Source organism: Nelumbo nucifera, chromosome 4 (genome assembly GCF_055504915.1).
Source record: "Nelumbo nucifera cultivar China Antique chromosome 4, China Antique-T2T, whole genome shotgun sequence".
Classification (NCBI taxonomy): Eukaryota; Viridiplantae; Streptophyta; class Magnoliopsida; order Proteales; family Nelumbonaceae; genus Nelumbo; species Nelumbo nucifera.
Genome location: NC_142652.1, coordinates 22862129 through 22882052, shown reverse-complemented (window position 1 = coordinate 22882052; position 19924 = coordinate 22862129). Strand labels below are relative to the sequence as shown.

Here is a 19924-nt window from a genome sequence, read left to right as displayed (position 1 = left end):
TCCCTTTTACTTATAAAAAAAAAATCAGACCTGAGTAAGTCATTGAAAAATGAAGAGCATGAGAAAACCCCCAAGGAGGACTCTGACCAAATTCTATTATCTAGGCAAGACTGTTCTATAAAGAGAACACCCAATAGAGAGAACAACTCATTTGCGGAGGCCACTTCTGAGTCCCTCAACCCTTTCCTCAGTCCCAAATCCCAAGAACCCTCATTTACACAAACAGAGGAAATGACCTTCAATTTGTTTAAAGAAAGAGAATACATAACCTGGAAACTGTCCTTAAGAGGAATGTTCCAAACCCAAGTGTCCTAAAACAAAATTTTGTTACCTGAGCAAGCATCATACCTTATCAAAGGTTGAAAAGAAGGTAGGACTCCAACAATTGCTTTCCAGGGGTAAAAGTGAGAGGCCTTGGGGTCGAAGTCAACATCCCATCCATTTGCTGCCATACCATGAATGCTTACCTGAGCAAGCATCATACCTTATCAAAGGTTGAAAAGAAGGTAGGACTCCAACAATTGCTTTCCGGGGTAAAAGTGAGAGGCCTCGGGGTCGAAGTCAACATCCCATCCATTTGCTGCCATACCATGAATGCTTACTACCACCTAATGCCACAAGCTCTCTTGCTCCAAGGGAAATCTCCATAACCACTTTCCTAACGAGGCTAGGTTTCTTAATCTGATATTACCAATTCCAAAGCCCTCATCCTCTTGCCTCTTGGTGACAATTTCCCCCACTTCACTAGATGATCCTTTTTTGAGTCACCTGGTTCCCAAAGAAAGTCCCTCATCAACTTTTCAATTTGACTTGCTATCTTAACAGGAAGCTTGAAAGTGGACAAGAAATATACCTGTAGGTTGGCCAAAGTAGACTTGATTAGAATGATTCTATCCCCTAGAGAGATGTAATTTCTCTTCCAGCCTGCTAATTTCTTTGTGAATCTTTCCAAAACTGGGTTCTAGAAACTCTCTAACCTAGGATTTCCCCTAGAGGCAAACCCAAATAAACCATAGAGAATATGGTTTATAATTTTTCTGTTTTTTTTCTTATAATATTTTCCTTAGTGACTTTTAATAAACATAAAGAAGTTGTGTGTAGAGAGAGCAAGAGTTTTGAAGTTTTGAATTTTTTTTTTTGAAATAAAGGCAAGAAAATAAAAAAAATGAAGGAAAAAGAATAACACACATGGTTGGTTTTCCAATAAAAAGGGAAATATTGATTTTTGCACCTTAGGCTAACTATTTTCTATGACTCTCATGATGTAGCATACCCCATATTGTTGGGATAAAGCTTAACTGATGATGATCTATAGTTAACATTGTGCATTTTTTTTTCTTTTATATTTTTAATTTTCTATATATATAATTATATATATGTCTCACCTCTATCTATCTGGCTATATGGAGTCTCACTTTTATACCTGCCCTGTTGGAGCAATTCATCACTACTATCTTTTATTGTGTTGGTCTAATGAGTGTTGTCAACAGGTACGCAAGTGCTTTTTATGGTCCATTCAGAGAAGCTTTAGACTCAAACCCTCGTTTTGGAGACAAAAAAACGTATGAACCTCATCAATGTTCATTTTATTGTTCAATTTGGATTTTATTTTATTTTATTTTTTCTGTATGTGATGCTTACTATTGCATGTTAACTTGTCTTTGAAAACTGAAGTTACCAGATGAACCCAGCAAACTACAGAGAAGCTTTGGTTGAGACCCATGCAGATGAGGATGAGGGAGCTGATATCCTTTTGGTAAATATTTTCTTTTTCTAGGAACTTCAATTGCCTTGACTTCATGAGAGAAGTCGCTATTCATACTAAAAGTAATCTAACTGGATTCACAGGTGAAACCTAGACTTCCATACTTGGATGTTATACGGCTTCTTCGAGATAACTCCTCACTGCCAATTGCTGCATATCAGGTACTTTAGTTGCTCTTATTCTTCCCAAAAGCATCTTGTTGTACATGAGGTTCCGAATTTCACCTTTTTCATTCAGAACTGCTGCTAATTGTTGTACTTTTTTTCTTTACGAAAATGACATGTTCTCTTCATTTTGAAGTATCTAGGTTTTGTATCTTCCGTTTACAATATTTTCTAATATTATCAATGGAATTTGATTTACCTTTTTGTTGATCAATTGCATTTCTTGATTCTCAGAATTAATCATGGTAAAACATAGAGTTGGATATATATGCATTGCCTTATTTAGTGTGTGCTTTCATGCATATGAATTAGAATGATGGATATTTCATTTTGGCAATTCTACAGAAGCAATAGTCATGATCCCAAGTTCATGCCTATGTTTCATTGATAAAATATATACTTCAGTCTGGCAGTTTGAGAACACAAGTTTGAGCCTGAGAGCAGCCACCTCATGCAAAAATTCTGGAGGTTAGGTCTATATCCAATCCAACCCTCAAGACCTCAGATAGCCAGGACCAACATTGTGTAATGACCTTTATCCTAAAGTTCGTGGGATGTTCATAAAATCATGACTATGAACAGATCACAGAAATATCCACTCTCTGCATTATAACAGTAGAAGATCAAGACTGTAATCAGTCTTGAATCCTAATAGGTTTTAGGTTTACAAAATAGAAGAAAAGTGAGAGAAAGAAGAGAGAATAGAAGAGGAACAGGAGAACACAAGTGGTTGAAAGGAGGAACAGATTCTAACAGATCTGCCGTCGCCACTTTCTTATTATTTATAGGTTATGTTTAGTACACAATGGAAAGGACACATCTGCCCTTAGTACTTACATAATGTTAGTGGTGTTAGTGAAGGGGTATTTCAGTCTTTGTACTTGTTGAGAATGCTGATGTGTACTGTTATATTAGTTCGAGTGCCTCTTACTTAAAGAAGGGCACTCAAGTCTTTTCCAATAAGTTAATAATATAATAACAGGTCTGGCCGAATCAAGGGATTAACTTTTTTCCCTAATTCGAACCAGCCTTTCTCTCTTCTCTCTCTTCTCTCTTTTCTTCTTTCCTCTCCTACTTCTTGCTGTCTACTTTACTCTACAGTCAACGAACAAGACAGAATTCTATGGCAGGTCAAACTTCAACATGGTATCAGAGCTAGGTTCACCAAATCAGACTTGCTAGAATTCTGCCTTCTGCGCATTCGAATTAGGGTTTCACTTGGGGTTCTCAGTTGTGAGTTGGAGACTGGGAAAAGGGCTGAAAAGGAGTGATCGCCCTCTTCCCTAGGAGGTCTCTATGCCTCCGATTGTGTCGTTGGTGATTGGTTGCTGTGGTTTCTAAGCCCTAGTTAGGGCTGGTACGTGTGGTGCAGTGGTGTCTCAGCCCTTCGTATGGTTGGCTTTCAGGCGATGAGGTAAAGTTTTTTTTTTTTTATATATTTTTTTTTGGAATAAGTGAGAGGTGTAGTACAGTTCGCATGATGGGTTTTCAGATTGCAGTATGCTAGGGTTTATTCTGGTTTGTGTGTGATTCGAATGGCAATAGTGTCTACTGAATGGTGAAGCTCCCTATAGTTGTGGATTAATGTTGGTGGTGTTACAAGTGTGGTTTTCAGCTTTTGATATCGCTGAAATCAGTGTGTAGACCTCGGTGAGTAGGGGTTGTGGTGTTGTAGTTTTCAGCATTTAATACTGCTGAAATCAGTGTACAGATTTCGGTGAGTAGGGTTTGTGGTGTTGCAGTTCTCAGCTGTTGAAATCAGTGTGCAGATTTCGGTGAAGTGTCTGTGTGTAGTGTGCAGTGTGTAGTGCTCCTAACTCAGTGCTCAGAATTAAGGGAGTTCGGCAATGGCAGATAACAGTGATAGTAAACCTAGTGTCATGATATCTACTGACTACCTGAATGTCCAAATGACCTCCATTAAACTGAATGGAGAGAATTATGTCCCTTGGGCCAAGTCTGTAGAGGTTTTTCTGAAGGCGAAGAAGAAAGTGAAGCATATAAGAGAGGAGAAACCCCCCGCTAATTCTCAGGAGTATGAAGACTGGGAACAGGAAGATGCACAGATCATTACATGGTTGTGGAACAGTATGGAACCCAAAATCAGTGTGAACTTCATGTTTTTGACACAACCAAAGAGGTGTGGGATCATGCTAAGAAACTGTATTCAGGTCAGGATAATACCACTAGGGTATATCAACTGTATCAGGAATACTTCAATCTGCAATAGGGAAATCAGAGCCTTGAGGAGTACTATGCCAATGTGAGGAATATCCGTAATGAGTTAAATGTCTATCATCCTCTCACTTCAGATGTCAAAGTTCAACAGCAACAGCGAGAGCAGCTTGATGTGACACGGTTTCTGGTGGGGCTGAAGTCTGAGTATGAACCTGTACGAGCCCAGATACTAGGGGGATCTGCTCTTCCATCTTTAGAGGAGGTGTTTGCTCGTCTTCGGAGGGATTCCATTGGATCTATGGACTCTAATGTCTCCGATAAATCAGCATTTGCAGTGTCAAGAGGCCGAGGTGGCAGAAGTGGGACTCGAGGAACCCAGCCTGGCAGGAGTGGTAGTGGTGGATCTACACATATCCGTGGTGGTGGTCGTACTGGAGGCAGAGATTCAGGGGGAGCTCGTGGTAGAGGACGTGGCTCGGGTCCACGGAAGTGTACTCACTGTGGTTTGGATGGACATACCATTAACTATTGCTATGACTTACATGGTCCTCCCTCGACGTGGGCCAACCATGCCCTGACTAGTGACACCAATTTCAGCTCTACACAGGAGAAACGGTCAGCTGACCCGATGCCTTCTACTCCCTCAGATGGTCCAGGCAAGGAGATGGTGAGTGTTCCTCGTGATGAGTATGAGAGGTTTGTTCAATCCAAGTCGCAGCAGAACACAACTTCCTTTGCACACTCAGGTATGGCTTGTTTGGCATCCACACCCAACCCCTGGATTATTGACTCTGGAGCCTCCGATCACATGACGGGAACTCCAGGTTTGTTTTCATCTCTCACTCATTGCTCAACATCACAATCTGTTACCCTTGCTAATGGCTCCACGTCATCTATCTGTGGTGTTGGTAATGTTGACCTAGACCCTGTATCCCTATCCTCTGTTTTATATCTACCTAAGCTTCCATTTAATCTTATGTCTGTTAGTAAGCTGACCAAGTCCCTTAAGTGCTACATCACTTTTTACCCTTCTATGTGTGTTTTTCAGGATCTCAAGACGGGGATGAAGATTGGTGGAGGGCATGAAGCCGGTGGACTGTATTATCTTGATGGTGGTGGACGAATGTCAACGGCTCTTCAGTCATCCATTTCTCCTCTCCAGTGGCACTGTAGATTTGGTCATCCTTCGCTGAAAGTGTTGCAGTCCTTAGTCCCTTCATTGAGTCAACTTTCTGTTTTAGATTGTGAGTCTTGTCAATTTGGGAAACACCATCGTGTTCCCTTTCGTTCTAGGGTCGATAACCGTGTGTCGAGTCTTTTTTCTTTAATTCATTCAGATGTTTGGGGTCCTTATAAAGTGATGTCATATAATGGATACCGATATTTTGTTATTTTTGTTGATGACTGTTCAAGAATGACGTGGCTCTATTTAATGAAAGAAAGAAGTGAATTATTTTCCATCTTCCAGAAATTTTATGCTGAGATCCGCAATCAATTTGGTGTTCACATCAAAATTTTCCGTTCTGATAATGGTCGTGAATACTTGTCTTCATCTTTTCGAGAATACTTGGATCAACATGGCATTATACACCAAACTTCATGTACCTATACTCCGCAACAAAATGGGGTTGCTGAGAGAAAGAACCGCCATCTTGTAGAAACGGCACGCTCCCTCATGCACCACATGAATGTTCCCAAAACTTTTTGGAGCGATGCAATGCTCACCTCTTGTTTCTTAATTAATCGGATGCCCACGTCTATCCTTGATGGTCGTTCTCCTTTTAGTGTCTTATTCCCCAACATGTCTCCGTTTCCGCTTTCTCCTCGAGTATTTGGGTGTGTCTGCTTCGTTCATAATCTGAGTCCCGGGACTGACAAGTTAGATGCACGTTCCGTGAAGTGTATCTTCCTTGGTTATTCCCGAACTCAAAAAGGGTACAAGTGTTATCATCCTAGTTCTCGTCGTTCCTTGGTATGTGCTGATGTTACATTCTTCGAGTCTACTCCGTTCTTCGTGGGGTTCGGTGCTGCTGCTTCCCCCACATCACCACCTCCTCTTCCTCTTCCTGTGGCTGATCCACCTCCTCTGGTTCCAGTCATGCCTACGTCCTTGCCTCCGGTGCCACCATTGGTTGACCGTCCACCCATCCGTCACGTGTATACACATCGCCCACGTGTACCGGCTGCAGCTCCTCCAGCTTCATCACCGTTGACAGATCCAGCTCCAGCTCCGACACCAGCCTCCGACCTAGATCTTCCTGTTGCCTTACGGAAAGGTAAGCGTACTTGCACCCTTCACCCTATTTCCAATTTTGTTTCACTTACCCACCTCTCCGCTTCCCATCGCCAGTTCATATCTTTGTTATCCTCCGTGGTTGTTCCTAAGGATGTCCAGGAAGCCCTTACCTCTCCAGAGTGGTGTCGTGCTATGGAAGAAGAGCTCTCTGCTTTGCATCATAATCACACTTGGGATCTCATCGCTCTTCCTCCTGGGAAGCAGGCTGTCGGTTGTAAGTGGGTGTATAGTGTTAAGTACTTGCCAGATGGTCGTGTTGAGCGCCTGAAGGCGCGGCTGGTTGCCAAAGGGTACTCCCAAACCTATGGCATTGACTACACGGAGACGTTCTCCCCGGTTGTTAAGATAGGGTCAGTTCGTGTCGTCATCTCTCTTGCAGCTATGTCTGGTTGGCCTCTCCATCAGCTCGATATCAAAAATGCCTTTTTGCATGGGGATTTGCTCGAGGAGGTCTACATGGAGCAACCACCCGGGTTTGTTGCTCAGGGGGAGGATGGTAAGGTATGCAGACTTAAGAAGGCTATTTATGGACTTAAACAGTCCCCTCGAGCATGGTTTGGTAGGTTCAGTGAGGTGGTCAAGAAGTTTGGTATGAAACAGTGCCAAGTTGATCACTCTGTCTTCAGTCTTGACTCTTCGGCAGGTAAAATAATATTGGTGGTGTATGTGGATGATATCGTTGTGACTGGGAATGATAAAATGGGCATTGACAGATTGAAGGCATTCCTACAGGAACACTTTCAGACAAAGGACCTTGGCAAGTTGAAATACTTTTTGGGCATAGAGGTAGCAAGATCTAAGCATGGCATTAATTTGTGCCAGAGGAAATATGTGCTTGATTTATTGGAATAAACAGGATTGTTGGGTACTAAACTGGCTGAGACACCTATGGAAACAAATACGAGGCTGAGCAGTGATATAGGTGAAGTGTTTGAAGAGCCTGGCAGATACCGACGATTTGTAGGCAAACTAAACTATCTAACCATTACTCGGCCAGATATTTCATTTGCGGTTAGTGTGGTGAGTCAGTTCATGCAGAAACCTTTGGTCCCACATTGGAATGCAGTGCTAAGGATTGTGAGGTATCTGAAAGGAGCTCCTAGTCGTGGTTTGCTGTACAGAAGTGGTGGAAAACTGGTAGTAAAAGGATACACCGATGCAGATTGGGCAGGTTCTATGTCTGATAGACGATCTACCACAGGCTATTGCACCTTTCTGGGGGGTAACCTGGTAACATGGAAAAGTAAGAAGCAAACAGTTGTGGCAAGAAGCAGTGCAGAAGCAGAATATAGGGCCATGGCACATACTGCTTGTGAACTAGTGTGGCTGAGGAACCTTCTACAGGAGATAGGATATGACATCAGTACTCCAATGAAGCTCTATTGTGACAATCAGGCAGCGGTTCATATCTCTTCCAATCCAGTGTTTCATGAAAGAACCAAGCACATCGAAGTTGACTGCCATTTTGTGAGAGAGAAGGTGCTGAATGGGGTGATAGAAACTGCATATGTTAGTACGGGAAACCAGTGGGCAGACTTGTTTACAAAAGGCTTGAGTCGGGGGAGAGTGGACTACATATGTAACAAGCTGGGATTATATGATATATACTCACCAGCTTGAGGGGGAGTGTTAGTGGTGTTAGTGAAGGGGTATTTCAGTCTTTGTACTTGTTGAGAATGCTGATGTGTACTGTTATATTAGTTCGAGTGCCTCTTACTTAAAGAAGGGCACTCAAGTCTTTTTCAATAAGTTAATAATATAATAACAGGTCTGGCCGAATCAAGGGATTAACTTTTTTCCCTAATTCGAACCAGCCTTTCTCTCTTCTCTCTCTTCTCTCTTTTCTTCTTTCCTCTCCTACTTCTTGCTGTCTACTTTACTCTACAGTCAACGAACAAGACAGAATTCTATGGCAGGTCAAACTTCAACACATAATAAATAAAGTAAATAAAGCTGAAATAAATAACAACTGAATTAACAAACTGACACTACTATAACTGAAACAAATAACTACACATGCTGTCCTACGAACACAGTGGGGACCACTGCAGTGGGGCCCACATCAGTGTTCTCTACAATAACAAAGAAAAAAAAAGAAAGGAAGCACAGTTTTCAATCTCCCTTGGGCCATTTTCTGTCTCTATATACAAACAAGTATCTAAATCAAATTTCATGGGAAAATAACAAGGGTTTCCTGGAATCATATTAGCAAACGGAAATTTCCTGGAATCTTGTCAAAGCATTAGCATCAAGATACAACATCTTAAAATAAATATGATATCGTATTAGCAACAACCAAAACACAGGCTATGCCAGATACAGTCCAAAATTAAGGAAAAAAGTAATGCTGAGATGAACTGGATCAGAGCTAGCTGTTACTGCTTTGATAAAAAGCTGAGAGCAGTACTTTTGGTGGGATCTGCACTTTCATTGTAATTATGTAAGTAAAGAAACCACTTATTCGTGCCTCCCATATGCACTGGCTCCATACTCATTTTCAAAGGAGTTAAATAAAATGGAAAAGAAAAATAAAAGAGAGGAAAATTGGAAAGAAAGAAAGCCCTGGTTCATTCTTGGCCTACATGTAGCAAATGTTTAGAGAACTGTATTATTTTGAGCAACAGTAAAAGCACAGTGTACCCTTGACTCCTCTGAAGTTGAAGAAACAATGCAAGCCAAGCTGAATTAAGACAAGGCAAGCATTGATGCTGTCATAAAAAGCCAGGAGCAGAACTTGCTTTCAGTAGATGAGTTTTAAAATGTTTTTTCTTACCATGGCAGTTGCATTTTCTACCACAAACCACCACTATCACCACCTTCATCACCGTTAATTACTGTTACTGTGTTCAATCTTGGACAGGCCATTGGACCTCATCTTCAAGGTTACTAGATCATGTCCCCATTAAGGGGCGCCCATTCTAAATGTCATGCATCCCTTGTTCTGCTTTAGTACACCTAATGGAATTATTACTTCTTTTTCTCCTGTCTAATGAATAATCGGTTCCTTTCCTAGCACTGCTTTCAATGATATCTTAACTCCTTTCCTCCATTAAATTCAGTCTGTTTTCCTTTTCTGATCCAGGCTTCAGGTGAGTATTCTATGATCAAGGCGGGTGGAGCTCTAAAAATGATAGATGAAGAAAAAGTCATGATGGAGTCTGATGGAGCGCAATCCGGCCGGTCCTAGCTGTCAACGATCTTGCCTCTGGCTGGAGCAAAAGGTGCCTGAAACGGAGAAGAAAACGAGTAATCTCCGGGGAGGAACCTGGTGAGAGTGCTCCGAAGCTCAAGTTAGTATTTCCTCAAAGGCAAGATAAAGAACCGGATGACGCAAAGTTATCACATACCTCCTTCTTGGGGGGGGAGAGAGCCTTTTATAATCACTTCGCGCACTCACTCCCAAGCTCCTGTCAGGTCGGGTATCATTACCTCTGCACTTCTGCCAGTTCGGGTGTCATTACCTCTGCTGGGGCAGACAACCGCCACTGCTCTCTTTGTTGGAGCCGTCTCTGTGACTGGAGGTGGCGGTGGTAGGTGGCCGTTGAAGTGCGGCTGTCAAGTGTCAGATCCTAAGTCAGTCAGGTGCGTCGCCTCAGGATACGGACTCCTTTGGTGTCAGGTACGGTCGGTTAGTTCGGCGTCCTGGAGACGAAGTGCTGGAGTGGTGTGCGAGGTGAAGTCTTGAGTTCGGATAGAGGTGTGGCCCGAACTGCCCTGGGGAGGGCCAGTTCGGGTTGCTGCCCTTTGCGCTCCTCGTAAGGCTCGGGGTCAAAGGGAGAGTTCGGGCTCCTTTTGGGGAGCTCGGACTGCTGGTTCCTCCTCTCAGAGCTCGCGCCTTGAGCGTACTGCCGTGCCGAGCTGTCGCCTCTGCCACGTGTTGAGTGGTCAAGAGGTCGGGCCAAATCTTCCTTCATCAGAGTCCTTGATGTGTCTCCGACGAGCTGGTTCTGATGTCATCCTTACATACTTCGCTCTACAAGCTGCTAGATGTTTATGTGGCGAGAAGAAGTGAGAAGAGACTGGGGAGTGTAATCATAATGAATCTGGAGTACAACCAGAGTTATCTGTATCTAATATATTTAAATGTGACATGATAATTAATCTTAGATGGGAATAAGATGCTTAAAGCTGTTACTGCACAATGTTTCAATCTCATATCACTCAAATGAAGGTAAGTGATGAGGAGAATCAAGTGATGAAGGAAGAAAAGGTGAAAGTAAAATGAAGGAAGAAAAGGAGAATCAAGTGATGAGGAGAGAAAGAAAAGCGATGGCATAGTCTTTATATCAAAGAAGCAAATCCATAGAACTGGTAATGGACTGGTTCGAGGATTCAGCTCTGTTGCAGGGAACCTCTTCGGGATCCCTCAAAGCAGTAGAAGGATTATCAAGTTGCAGGTCACTGAGCACTTGTTGCAGTTCGGAAGCTTCTTCTCTGAGCCGGGCCATTCTCTTGGAGGACCTGGTCATGGCACTCTGAGATATGGTTCAACTTGTCTATGAGCTGGCGGTTCTCAGTTCTAAGCCGGATGACCTGTGACCACAACTCATCCAGGTGCTTCTGCTTCCGCATCCGTGACCTGCGAGCAGATTCCCTATTAGATATCATTCTCCTCTGCTTCCTCTCATCAATGATTCTCAACTGCTGTTCATCTGCTTCATCCGTGGTTGAATTACTGCTGAGACATGAAGACTGAGGATTGAAGTCATGCACTGGAGGGGGGATCTGAGGACTAGGAAGAGGCCTTAGGAGTCTGCTGAGATGGTATAAGGGGATGTTGCTCTGCATCGTGCTAAAATTAAAGTGAGCTGTGTAGGGGCTTGGCTCTGCAGGTGCCAGGTACCTTAGTCCAGCGACCTCACCTGGCTGCATGACCTAAACTCTACGGTGAAGTTTGGGGGTTGTTTTGTTTCTTCTTGGGCTTGAGCTTGGGGAAGGAGAAAGGAAGCTTTGCCGAGAGAATTAATTGCAGGGTGTTGGAGAAGAAGGGGGGAGGAATGCACGAGGAGTGGAGGTGTTTATAGGAGAAAAGTTAGATGAGTAGCCCACATTAGGCAACTAAGATAAACAGTACCAAGAGTTTCTTAAAGAGCAGACAACAGACATCCATAGGTATGCCGTGCACTTGATGCTGGTCATGGACATGTATGCATGTGGTTGCATGATTGCATCTTTGTGTGTGAGTGGGAATAACACTGGCTTTATGTGAGACATTATGGGCCCGGGTCAATGGTCGAATGCATGCATGAACCTTAATCTTTCATGCATGCATGTGCTTCCATGGGGAATGTGGGTTAGGGGTACTAGTTAAGATCACATAGTAATGCTTAATTATGTAAGATGAGAGAGAAGTTGATGCTATGGGATGTATAATTAATTAAAGAAATGGGGAATGTTTTGGAAAAGGAAAGGTGAGCAGAATAATGTGGATGAAGGCAATCTTAAAAGAGTTTTTAATAGATTTCTTCTAGTTGTAGTGAGCTGAGACAATCACTGCCTCTGTAATCTTAAAACATTCTTAGTGCCCGTTTGGGAGGGCTTTCAGGCAGCGGCTTCTGGCATTGCTAGGTAGGTTAGTCTTATGCTGAAAGCTGTGAAACTGTGTTCGGTGAAAAGCCTGAAAAGCCACAAATACATATATTTGAGCCAAAATCACTTTCCGGTGAAGCTATTTTTGGTAGCTTTTCTGAAGTGGTTCGGTCAATGCAACTCAAATCAACACTGGAGTCCTCTCAAATTGGCTCTTTGTACCTGTTTGGTAGGGATGAAGCGCAGTGGCTTCTGACTTTTTGAGGTGAGCTCTACACGGACAGACTTTAAGTTTTTCTTGATGAAAAATCCAGAGAGACCACCAAATTGGCTGTTGGTCTGTCAATTTTTTGGAAGCCTCTTTAAATAACCTATCTGAAACACCTCAAACAGCTGAATCAATTTGGCTGAATGTTCATCTTTGCCCTCCCAAACGGTCCCAGGAATGGTTGACTTGACAAGCTCAATTCCCTCACTTAGCAAAGAGCCAAAAAAGTTAATGAAAATGTTAATGATGACTCGACGACCACTGCAAATAGGACCATGATGACATCACAAGAAAATGACCAAGGGACTCCCTAAAATGCCTAAAAGGTCCCTGGATATATTATCATTTTTCCAACACTACTACCCCTCAATTGGATGTTGAGAAAACGACACAACTTTAACTTTGCCCAAAGCAGACCCCGAATCATTCCACCATATAAAATCCACCCTCCAGTTCTTTGAACAGATTTTAGGACAACATGTTAACACTGTAAAATCTGATGTGATGTTTAGCAAAAACATGCATAGAACCTACTAAAAGTTGTTGAACCATATAGTTAAAGTGAAAATTATAAATTACAGTTCAAAATATCTGGGAACCTGGCTGGTAGATGGGGAAAATGGTGTAAATCACAACAAACATCAATTGTTAGACAGCTTCTCCCAAAGGATAGAGCACTGGCAAGCAAAAACCTTGTCCCAACTCCCAAGCAAGTCGTACAACACTCATTAAAGCAATTACCCAGAGTATACTGGTGTACACTATGCAAACAAATCTTATCTCCTCAGCCTTATGTAGAACCATGGATAGAATGCAAAAAAAACTTCTGGTGGGCTAGTAGTTCAACTATAGCAAGAAACTGCAATTTGAAATGGACAACAATATGCTCTCCAAAATCCTTGGGAGGTTTGGGAATAAGAAAATTCTCTTTGATGAACAAAGCTTTAATGCTAAAATTAGTCTGGAGACTCCTAAACTCAAGGAGCAACTTTTGGTCCTAGCAACTGGAAGCAAAATATTTCAAGGAAAAATGTATTTTTGAGTTAAAGGCAAAAGCCTCAGACTCCCTTTGGTGGAAATGTATTATCAAATTAAAAAATGAACTAAAAAATCACTTTTTTCTGGAAAATTGGAGATGGCAGATTTGTCTCAACATTTATGTTCCCATGGGTGCCTCAACTTAGGAGCAACATCCCGGCCAAAAGAATTGAAAGTCTTGAACTCCTCCACATGAAAGTATGTGAGCTAAACACAGATTATCAGACCTGGAATGCTGACCTTCTCAACAGCCTGTTTGAAGAAAAAAGTGCCGAAGCAATACTAAGTATTCCTCTAATGAACATGCAACAACCTGATAGACTTCTTTGGAAGAATACAAGCAATGAAGAATTTATAGTAAACTCAGCTTATCACTCACTCCTAGAAACTCCACCTCAAACACCAATAAGCTCTCTAAGCTGGCCTATAATCTAGAAAAGCCCATGCTCTCATAGATGCCAAACCTTCATGTGGATGGTTCTCCATAGAGCTATTCGAACTAAGACAAAAATATGGAGTTGTAGGAGAAAAGAAGAAACTGGGTGCACTTTCTGTAAAGAATCTCCAGAAACTCAAGAGCACCTTTTCCCGCAGTGCCCTCTCTCTAAGGCAGTCTGGGTTCAGGCTCAGGTTGATTTGGTTCCAGAAATCTTTTTGAATTCTGGCCAAGAGGACCTAATCCAGTGGTGGTGGCAGCATAATTCCCATTTGGAAAATAAAGTGATAAAGTATAACTATATTTGCAAAGATATGTGCCATCTTCAGAAGCATATGAGATGCAAGAAATGATCAAATATTTAACAAAGTGAACCCAGACCCCCTCCAAGTACTAAGAAAGGCTGAAAACTACTACAGTTACAAAGAACCAGGGCATAAACTCTTCAATCCATCAAATCCTCAATCAGAATGGGATTTACAATAAACTTTCTCCTCAGACTTTCCGGTCATTCTTGTTGATGGCTCATGGAATCCATTCACACAAACTGCATCTACTGGTATATATATGTTCACTCACAGGTCTCATCTTATCCTTGCAGAAGGAGAACCATGTTTGGCAAGATCCCCCCAGCAACAACTGAGTTCTGGGCCGTGATTAGAGGACTAAGAAAGTTTTTTGTATGGGTGTAAAGACAAGTTTTTTGTTTTCAAATGCTAAAGCAGTATTAACGAAGCTCAAAGGGACAGACAAGTAGATACCATGGGACCAACAAGCACTTTATGATCATATTTTGGAACTTCTATCTTTTTTTGAAAATATTAAAATCATGTATGTAAGCAGTGATGCCATTTTGCGAGCCCATGAACTGGCAAGGAGAGCTCGGCATATGAACTATTTTATAAATAGTTACGCCAGCTCGGTAAACCTCATTCATCTTTTTGTGAAACCATGTAAAGGGATCCAAATGTTCCCTTAACTTCCCCTTTAATGAATTATAGTTTTATCTTTGCAGAAAAAAAAAATGTTATCCTAAGGTTCAACTTCAACCATGGTTTTCAAAACCGAATTGGATCGGGAAAATTGGGAACCGGTCACCTAAACGGTTCTGTTTTACCCCAAAACCGTCATTTTGGCCAAAAATCGTTGATTTGGTCAGCAAGTCGCTGACTCTGGCGGTTGAACCATTTGAACCATCCAGTGGTTTTTGACCGTTTTTTATTTTTTATTTTTTATTTTTTAATTTTTTGTCAGAATGGGCCGTCTGTTTGGTTCAAACAGTCGGACCATCCGACCCAGGAACTGGACCCTGAACGGTTCATTGTCTGATTCAGTTTTAAAAACCTTGACTTCAACAATCAATAATCAGGGGTTAGATGACCTCATGTTTAATCCCATCCAAACTTAGATCCAGTCTCTCAAGCTAGAGAATTTCTTTAATTGTTTGTTAATTTTTTAAGCTGTATTTGGATTTTTAATCTAGTTAATGGCCTACATTGAGATAAAGAAATAAAATGTATACCGGGTTGGATAGAGATCCTGAAAAAGTTATAGAGGCAGCAAGTTGCAAGCCAAATCTTCTAATTTTATATGGCTTAGGGGCCAATAGTTTAAGTTTAGCTGTTTTATTTGTGTTTCTTTTCGATTAGTTTTGATTCTCCACCCAGAAGCCTCTCTCGGGCTTTGAAAAGTAATTAGTTAGGAGCGAGAAAGCTGATATGTTTTCACGTTCAAAGGAAAACTCTGAGAACTTTTCCAGATTGACATGTTGGGTAGAAACATCTCCAAGATGATAGGCCATCTGTAAAGCTGGTCTTTGGTGTTTGGTCCCGTTTAGCAGAGCTTTCATATTGTATCTTTAAAAGTCCAGATTGGCCGGAGAGGCGGAGACAAAATCATATACAGCGGGCTGGATAAATTATGACGAGTGAATACATTAGTGTTTCGTATATATAGGGCTCACATAAAATCCTATGTGGGCCCATATATAAGAAAAACTGACGTATTGACTTGTGATAGGTTGCCTAGCCTGCTGTACATGATTTTGTCCCCAATTCATCTGATTGATTCCCATCCAGATCTGCTGCTCATGTTGTAAGATAGGCTGCATGAGTATAACCAATCATGAATGAGACATGCCAACTTGTGATTGGTCATTAGCTTTGATGTACATGGTGGGATGAGTAGCAGATCCTGAGTGGCCGTTTGGGAGAAGCCACTAAAAAATGCATAAACAAAACGCCCTTCTTTTTTACTGTAAGACGGTAAATTTGGGCCTTCTGGATTTCTTATCAAGCTATATGCTTCACCATACGAAACCAAATTAAAAGCTGCCGTAGGAAAGCCCTCCCAAACAAGCTCAGCCATTTAAGCGGCTCTCAAGACCAACTTCTTAAAAACAGCTGTAACTAATAGCTTAGGAGATTATATTATCTTTTCATGGGTGGAGGAGGGAGATATGCTTTCTTTTGATTATTTGGGTCTCTCACTAACACTTTATTTTTTCCAGGTGAATTGAGGGGAATAAAGTGTCTAAGACTCAGAATATGGATCAAAAGTAGATTATTTTAAAGTGAGGGTCCAATGGATCACAGTATGTTCCTGCATCGTGAAACATATTAATCCACTTATTCATAGGTTTCGTGCATACGAGTTCTAAGCTTATTGGGATTGAAAACTAAGTTTTGATTAAGCTCTGATATTATATAAAAATTGGGTTCGGCGTCAATCAAAGCGTGATTGGTTCGAACATTACGAGATGATAACACGTGTTCATAAGCACGTGTGCATTTCTCATTCGTGCGAGAATGGTAAACGGGCATTTAACATGAATGCCGTTAGCCGTTCCTCGTTCAAAAGTATTTTTGTGAAAAATCTTTTGTTCTCTTCTTTCCCACCTATTTTCATTATCCACCCAAACTTTTTGTTTTGCTATCCTCTCCAACGGCGAAGGCAAAAGACGTCACCGGCCAAGGTAAGTTTCTTCCGGCGACCGGCGATAGAGGTTTAGTGTTTCTCTCCCTGCGGTGGTTCATTTGCAACTGAAACCCCAAAAAGGCAAAGGCATCACCGGCGAAGGCAAGCTTCTTCCGGCGACCGGCAACATAGATTTAGTGCTTTTCTCTCTGCAGTGGTTCATCTGTAACTGAAACCCCAAAAGGAAAAAGGCATCAACGAATTCATCTGCAATGCTTTCGTCTGCGGTGGTTTTAAGGCATCAATGGCTTGTGAAATACATAGACTCCAAAAACTACCAAGTTCCACAAGGCAAAGCTGCAGTTGAACTTGTTTCGGGAGCTTCAGCTGGGATACAAACAGCAACAGAGCTCAATAAGGGTACGACCTATAACTTGGAATTTGTACTTGGAGATGCAAACGATTCTTGTGTGGGAGATTTCATTGTGAGGGCGCAAGCAGGATCTACGTCAATGAACTTCATGATGCAGACCAACGGAACCGGCTTGGCCCAAAGCTTCCTCATGACTTTCAAGGCAGATTCAGCTCTAACAAACATCAGCTTCGTTAGCCTAACCACGAGTCAGACAAGAGATTTTGTGTTTTGTGGTCCTGTGATCGACAACGTGGTACTCCGTGCTTCATTTGGGCTCAAACCACAAATGCAGAGTTGGGTGCTGTTTTTATGCTTGGTTTTCCTCATAGATGTTTGAGAAGTAGAGCCAAATCTGAATCTGTTTTACCACTTATTATTATATATATTACTGTTATTTTTTTTACAAGTTGTTCCTTGTAAGTTGTAACTGAATAATTTGATTTTGAGAACTTGGGTAAAGCATAGCTGGCCTGATTCCTTCGCCTGTAGAGATTGATTGGATCTCATAGGTCCAAAAAAATTTTATAAATTGCACTCCTTCAAAGGTTCTGATGGATTGATTGAAAGAGAATGATTGGTTTAGCAGTTGGCTGATGGACATTATCCAATAGTTCTGGGTTTTGGACAAAACAAGTGTCTGGATAATGCATTAATGTGGATCAACGAGATCCCCACTGATGGAGTGGAATGGCAGGGTATTAGATATAAATGAGTAGTTCTATACATTGAGACCCTGTTTGGGTGGTACCAGTAAGGAAAATCGTAATGTTGTTCAGTTTCAAACAAATCTAAAATCTGAATTAATTTCATCGCACGGTTCTGCTACCAATCATTAGAGGATCCATCTTCGATAGTGAATCTATGGTATAGGAATAAAAATCATTTCGTTTCATGTTAAACAACATTTGCTTTGAATTACTGAAAATATGGAGACACTCTAAACAACGTGTGCTGAAAGCCTGAAACAAGGTGATTATCTTCCGTTTCAGAATTTTAGGGACCATGAAATTTATTAGAGAAAAAAATGAGGGGAAAAGAGAACGATGATTCAATTATCTGCTCTCTCATTAAGTCATGATTCATGAGCGCACTACCCTATTTATTACTCATTAGTTAGAAAATTCAGACAAGTTCTTAGAATTTCAGTCCATCATAGTGCAAATTTTCCATTTTCTTGTCATATGAATTATGAACCCATATCCTCTCTGCACTTGCTCACCCCTTCCATCAACTTGCTTTTGCTTCGCTTTATCGTGTAGCTCATTGGTATCTGCACACACTACCATATCAGACCATCTCAGAGACAGATTTTCAGTATGTTGCTGCATGGACATCCACCTCTTAGAATTTATGATCTTATTGCATCTGTCAATTACTTTCATGATCAGGGGTATAAAAATTTGCATCAATATCGAAATTATCGAGTAACAATGAATATGATGGCATTGGAGCTCGTCCTCTGTCATTATACTATTCAGATCATTGTTCACAATACTTGATTGGCTTTAACTTTCCCAAAGGAAGTCGGTAACATGCTTGGCATATGGCTGTCAACCAGAGCCAAAGTTCCTATTTCGCACACCGTAACACATTGGCTGATAGATGGCAAATTAAGCAATAAGCACTAAGCAATAATAAAACCATAAATAAATTAAGCAATTCAACAAACCCAGAAATGATTTTACATGAGAGAAAAAAAAACCCAGAAACAAATTAACCCACAAATGATTTTAAATAAGAGAACCCAGAAATGATTTTACATAAGAGAAAAAAATTAACCCAGAAATGCTTTTATTATTGTTCTGTTCTAAAATATATCAAAGTAAAATGTAGCCGTTGATGCCTTTTGCCTTTTGGGGTTTCAGTTGCAGATGAACCACCGCAGGGAGAAAAGCACTAAACCTCTGTCGCCAGTCGTTGAAAGAAGCTTGCCTTCGCCGATGATACCTTTGCCTTTTGGGGTTTCAATTGCAGATGAACCACCATAGGGAGAGAAACACTAAACCTCTGTCGTCGGTTGCCGGAAGAAGCTTGTCTTCGCTGATGATGCCTTTTGTTTTTGCCCATTGGAGAGGATAGCAAAACGAAAGGTTTAGGTAAAAAATGGAGAGATGCGGGAAAGAAGAGAATGAAAGTTTTTTCACAAAAATACTTTGAATGAGGAATGACTAACGGTGTTCATGTTAAACGCCCGTTTAGAATAAGGGATGCACACACACTTACAGATGTATGTCATCCTCTAATGTTCGAACGGTATCTGAACCCATCACGCTCCGAACCCATAAAAAACCACTCAACCTAAAATCTTAAGCGGTTAAAAGAATTATTTGATAAATTTTTATTCTCTAACAATAGCCCATCTGATCGAACCTTAGAACTTTGGAGTAAAAGGGCTTCACTGCCAACCTCATTTTAAACAATGCCAAGGTGACGTTTAGATTGGGATTTGAATGAGAAATTGGGATTGGTGATTTGGTGGGACCCCCAAACCCCATCACCCTGCGTGGGAGGTTTGTGGACGAGACAATTCTCTTCAAGACTGGGCCCATTTAATTCAAATCTACAGTCCGTCCACAGATACAAAAATAGACGAATCATGGGAAGATAAAGATAAAATGAAACAAGGAATAAGAGAAGAATGGCAATATTAGAGAACAGGGCTAGATCCGGTAATCACATCTTATCATTTTTGTCAGTGACTGAAATTCTTCAAGATGAAACATAGGACAAGAAAATGTTAATAATTACGCAAATTATTACACTCTAAACAGGTCAAACAAGGGCAATTTGAAAATATAAAAACTAGGTTGCGGTGGGAGAGCCCGTATGGGAACGGGACCGGATCTGTTCCTCACACAAGACGCCTCACACTGACCTCACAAGTACATCCCACTGTTTATTAGGAATATCTTCTGTAAT

The 19924-nt window shown here is 41.3% G+C and overlaps 2 protein-coding genes and 1 pseudogene across 4 annotated transcripts in view; 2 read left to right on the top strand and 1 right to left on the bottom strand.

Moving 5' to 3' along the window:
- LOC104597831 (Pentatricopeptide repeat (PPR) superfamily protein) overlaps nt 1–19788 on the top strand; it is a 34344-nt gene extending 14556 nt beyond the window's left edge. The window contains exons 2-6 of one of the 3 annotated variants that reach the window (XM_088902888.1): nt 1491–1562; nt 1675–1756; nt 1849–1926; nt 9486–9671; nt 14276–17480. The gene's annotated coding sequence lies outside the window, so the exon portion shown is untranslated. Of the gene's footprint in view, nt 1–1490; nt 1563–1674; nt 1757–1848; nt 1927–9485; nt 9672–14275; nt 17481–18870 lie in introns of those variants that run through there. The other 2 variants (XM_088902889.1, XM_019197915.2) reach the window with 2 other exon arrangements.
- LOC104597832 (basic leucine zipper 43 pseudogene) lies at nt 9668–14281 on the bottom strand (annotated as a pseudogene).
- Nucleotides 16863–17342, top strand: LOC148792087 (BIIDXI-like protein At5g11420). Its single transcript, XM_088903720.1, has one exon. It carries the CDS (start codon nt 16863–16865, stop codon nt 17340–17342), a length of 480 nt encoding a protein of 159 aa, XP_088759846.1.
- Nucleotides 19789–19924: the final 136 nt, after the last annotated feature.